The sequence below is a fragment of the Acanthisitta chloris genome, unplaced genomic scaffold, assembly GCF_000695815.1.
Source record: "Acanthisitta chloris isolate BGI_N310 unplaced genomic scaffold, ASM69581v1 scaffold37594, whole genome shotgun sequence".
NCBI classification, from domain to species: Eukaryota; Metazoa; Chordata; class Aves; order Passeriformes; family Acanthisittidae; genus Acanthisitta; species Acanthisitta chloris.
The window spans coordinates 3,227-8,329 of record NW_008668267.1 but is presented as its reverse complement, the minus strand read 5'-3'; the positions used below and the strand labels follow the sequence as shown (position 1 = coordinate 8,329).

Below are 5,103 nucleotides of genomic sequence, written 5' to 3'. Positions count from 1 at the left end.
GGTGTGGCGCCACGGCTTTCCAGGAGGGGCCGCATGCTGCTCTCCAGCTTGGTGAGCTCGGAGGGGCTTGGGGGACTCTGCCCGGCCAGTCCGGTGCTGCTCAGCTTCTCCTCCTCCTGCTGCACCAGACCGGTGATCTCACTCTGCGAGCTGGAGATGCCATCGGAGGAGTAGCCGGTGTCACTGAGGCTCTGGGGGCTGCGGGACAGGTCCGGGGGGTAAGGCTTGCTCCCATCCTGTGGTCAAGGGAGAGCACAGCGTCAGGCCGGGGCAGCTCTGGAGCTGCTGCCCCTGCTTCCCCCCAAACCCTCTCCTGGGATGCATGCAGAAGGTCTGGGGAGGGCAGGGAGCCAACCCAGCACAAAGGCTAGGGGCTGCCCTGTGTCCCCCACCTCAGGGGCTCATCAGCAATTTGTCTGCACTAACAAAGGCAGGTGACAGGGGAGTGATGCAAGCAGAGGGTGGCACAGCAAATGGCCCCAAGGAAAAAGGCACCATTTAAACAAATGTTTCAAAAACTGGGCCCTCAGCTTCCAAAGCACCCTTCAGAAGCAGGGTGAGCCCCAGGATCCTTGTTAGATGTCAGCACAAGTAAACAGGCCCCTTTAATTAGCTTTACAATTAGGCAGTGCTGGGGACAAGCCCCCAAGTCATGGGACAGTGCCATCATGCCCAGCCTCAGCGCTACTGGCAGGGCCTGTCACCCTGCCAACATGGAGGAACCATGGGCCTTACTTGATTTTGAGGGCACAAGGAGCCTCTTCCCTGGGGGCTGCACAGAGGCAAGGGATCTGCTGCTGCATCCTCTCCCTGTGGGGGACTCTGCCAGCGGCTGGTGGGATGGCTGCTTGTAGGGGAACACCATTCCAAGGCAGCCAAATGCTTCCCCAAATTTTATTGAATTTTTAAAAAGGTGGGCTGAGGAGCCTGAAAAACACCTACTGCTGCAACATGGAATGTGGGGAAACTCGTTTTCCATTTAATGACAAATCCAACAGAACTTACATTATTTTAAAACAAATCCAAAGGCTGAAGATGACCTGAACTATCACACTGTGCCTAAACTGATGTAATCCAAACAAAAAGAAGACAAATACCAGCACACTGTCAGGGAGCCTGTGGAGATGCTAAGCCATTTGGAAAGCAGTGTTTGGAGCTCACTGTTCCTCAACAGGCCATTTCCCAGGGCAAATGGCCTTGGGTTTATGCTCTAATTTGGAATAATTCTCCTCATTTGTGAGCACAGCTGCTGACAGAGGCACAGCTTAGCACTATGTCAGCCCTGGTCAGGATGTGGTCCCCAGGGATGCTTGGAGCTGCATACACCCTGAGAGCTCACCTCCTGTTCCTTTGCCCGTGGCACCTCGGAGGGTGCCCGGATCTCCTTGCTCTCCACCTCTGGTTTGGGGATCACACTCTTCCCCTTTGGCGCGGTGCTCTCAGGAACTCTGGAAGGCTCTGGGGCAGCTTTGGGCAGTGGCTTTTCTTCTGCCAGCGCCGGGAGCTTCTTTTCTGCGAGTGCTGGGGGCTTCTTCTCTGTCGATGCTGGGGGCTTCTTCTCTGCTGGGGCAGGGCTTGGGGTCCTGCTCTGCTCAGCAGCTCGGAGGCTCCTTGCGGGCGAGGGCTGCTGCTCAGGGGGTGCTGCTGGCTCTGTAGGTGCAGGTGCCGGTGTGGGTGCTCTCTGCTGCTGGATGGCAGCCGGTGGCTGGTGCCGTGGAGACCCAGTGGACGGTTGCTTTGGGGTAGGCAGTGGCATCGGGGCAGGGTCACCGAGGCTGCCTTCAAGCAGCCGCTGAGTTTGGCAGTTCAAGCACAGCCATTCGTTCTTCTGCGAAAGAGAGGAAGGAAAAGTCCTGTTCAAAATCTGGGAGATTCATCCCACCAGGGATCTCACTGAGGAGCTCAGCTGATGGGATACATTGTGATGGTGCAAAGGACTAAGCCCACACAAACCAAGTAACTGGCTGCAGGGGGGTGTGCAGCATCATAGCCATACCCTTAAAACCATCCACATTCAACTTAAACCCACTTCTACTCTTGTCCAGATCCCAGTGATGTGCAGCCAGAGGGACCACAGCTACAGAAGAGAAATTGCACACTCACCCTCACGACCCCTCAGCAGCACCAACTCTTTTATTCTTCAGACTTGTAGCATTTCAGTTGTAAGCAAAATTAAACAATAAAGGCAGATTACTACCTTAGCCTAACACTTCTCAGCTCCATACAGCTCATCTTTCGCTCTGATTTGTTTTCTCTGACACAATAAAGGTTTAATAGCATAATCATAATACTTACGGATATTTTTTCTAGGTTAACAAAAAATACTGGGTACATAAGTACGCCAAAATTTCCCAAAGATATTACCTGAAGTACATGCTGTGCAGGAAAAGAACAAAACAATCTTGTCTAGTGAAATTCTCAGCAAGAGCTGTCTTTTATGGCCTGGAAAAAGTAGAGGCAAGCAGGGCTGTGAGTGGCAGAGAGTCCACAGGGCTACGGCAGGGGCTCTGTATTAAGAGATCAGAAGCACTTTCCCCCTCCCATGTCGCTCAGGGGCTATTTTTACCCACCCAGGAATGTCCAGGAATAGAGGCCTGACATTTCCTTCCCTTTTGATGCTTCAGCATCTTAAACCTTTCACTTTCTGCTGCTAACAGCACAATGTGCTCCAGGTCCTTTCCCCTGACTTCTCCTTTGCTGATCCATGGCTCCTGATGTTTGGGGTGGTCAGCCTTGGAGGGTGGCTGGCCCCAGAGGAACTGTCACACTGTCAGAGAGGTGGTCTTGGTCTTCAGGTGGATCAGCCTGGGGCCAGGGCTGTGAGACAGCTGTGTCCTCTAGGGCCACAGAGACCACAGTCTGCCTGTAGGAGATGAGGTTCATCAAAATGACATTGAGGAAATGGCCTCAGGTTGCACTAGGGGATGTTTAGATTGGATATTAGGAATAAATTCTTCATGGAGAGGATTATTAAGCATCGAAACAGCTGCCAAGGAAGCAGTGGAGTCACCATCCCTGAAGGATTCAAGAGATGTGTAGACGTGGCACTTGGGGACATGGTTTTGTAGTGGGCTTGGGTTAGCCACTAGACCCAATAGAGGTCTTTTCCAACTCAAATGATTCGGTGATTCCATTCTATGACTCCAAACCCCATACCTATGGGATATGAGCAGTGTAACAGCCTTGGCACCTACATCGCACCCCCAGGAGTCCCCACATTTTTAAGAGATGCTGGAGATGCCTTGCAGCTAGTGGTGGCCAGGAGGAGAAGACTTCCCCATGGACACCTTTTTGCTCCCACAGCAATCCAGCCTGGGAGCAGCCATCCAGCCCACGCTCTCTAGGGAGAAGAGGGGTGGGAGGGCTGCTCCTGCAGGGAAGGGACAGGCAGAAAACAGCCTCCCAGCCCCAGAACCCTGCAGCAGCCTCTGCTCTTCACACAAACATCTTAAGAATACATTAGGGCTTCAGAGAGCCATTAAAAAAAATCCCTTTCAGCACGGTAATATTTAATTACTGCTTAATCAAAGAGAAAGTCTAATTAAGGGGCAAGTGCAGCCTATTGTATTTTATTGATTGCACTTGTCTTCTTTTATTTCAGAACTCATTCTCATCCCCGTGCCTCTGAATCAGATCTGCTCACTCCGCTCTGCTGTGTTAATTATTCCAGACCACAGAAGGAAATGTGATTGCGACACAAATTGAAACCCTGCCTCATGGAAATATGTGACCTTTCATTTTTCTTTCAGGAATCCCATTTTTCTTCAACAGAGCTCCCTCCTCGATGGAGGCAGTGAGGCAGGGGCACGATGCAGAAGGGACAGGCTGGATGTGCTGGGGCAGAGCTCAGCTCAGCTCCTGCTCATCCCTTTCTGCCACGCCGTTGTGCCAGCTCCCAGCATGGTCCTGCAGGATCTGGAGATCAGCTCACCTTGAACTACCCAGCTTGCCTCATCCAGGCCTTTATACCCTCCCTGAACAGGGCTGTGCTCATGATGTCTCAACCTGCCAGACCATGCTGGCTGGAGAGCTCTGGAAGTGGGATGGGCACAGGTGCTCTTGCCCTTCTAGGGAAAAATTGAAGCCCAGGATGACCATGGAAGGCAAACACTGGCCACCAGGTACCAACTGCAGATGCTGAATGCCAATTGGGTCCCACCCAATGAAATGCCATTTTGCAAAAGTAAGCGAGCACAGTACTGATCCATGCCATGGGGATGCCCAGTCCCTGGAAGCATTCAAAACCAGGCTGGACAGATTTTGGAGAAAGCTGGTCTACTGAAAGGTGCCACTGCCCACAGCAAGGGATTGGAATGAGATGATCTTGAAGGTCCTTTACAACCCAAACAATGTGATTCTGATTCTATGATCTGATGGCTCCACAGGTTGATTTGAGCCTTCTCCCTCAGGTTCCTCTCAGCTGTGGCTCTGCAGCCATTCCTTTTGGCAGCTGCCCCATTTTAAGCAGCTCACCCTGCCATCCTGCTCTCACAGATGTGACAGCTCGACTCTTCATGGGACTGCACCAGGAAGTGGATAAGGGAAAAATCTCTGTTAAAAATAGCCCTGCCAAAAGGATTGTGGGGCTCCACTCTGAAATGCCCCTTGTCTTTCAAAGCAGGCAGGAAGGCAGTGGTACAGAGGGAAGGCAAGAACCAGGGAAGAGGTAGGCAGAGGGGGTTTTTGGCCTCTGCCAGCCATGAGAGGTGACAGCCAAGCCCTGGAGACACCCACAACAAGAGACTGACATATACTTGAGTTTGCATTTTCTCTTACTGTCTTTTCTTTCAGGACCTCTGGGGTCTCCTATGCTAGGAAGACCCTGCTGACAGCCCTGTACCCTGCACTTCAGTCCGAACCCCTGTGGAAAATCACTGTGTGGTTACAGCCTTGGATGGCAGAAAACCAGTGAAGGGATAACTGAATTTCCCGAGATGCGAGAGAGCCCCATCCCCATCACAGCCAGTGGTGCACAGAGTCATGTGTGAGCACAGACCATGCTGCAGCAGCCAGTGCAGCGTTTGCCATCACAACCCACGCTGGCTGCAGTGAATACTCCAGCAGCAGCAGCTGCAAGCTGCCTGGCTCCCACAAGCACACAAG

At 52.3% G+C, this 5,103-nt stretch overlaps 1 protein-coding gene across 1 annotated transcript in view; it reads right to left on the bottom strand.

The window, feature by feature from the left end:
* The window catches only part of BSN (bassoon presynaptic cytomatrix protein), a gene marked incomplete at both ends in the record, with an annotated part of 6,206 nt that extends 4,378 nt beyond the window's left edge, over nt 1–1,828 (bottom strand). Inside the window, 3 exon segments of the mRNA XM_009072826.1 lie at nt 1–236; nt 1,340–1,504; nt 1,547–1,828. The exon segment at nt 1–236 is cut by the window's left edge and continues 477 nt beyond it. Coding sequence (XP_009071074.1) covers nt 1–236; nt 1,340–1,504; nt 1,547–1,828 — 683 coding nt within the window.
* Between the last annotated feature and the right edge of the window lie 3,275 nt (nt 1,829–5,103).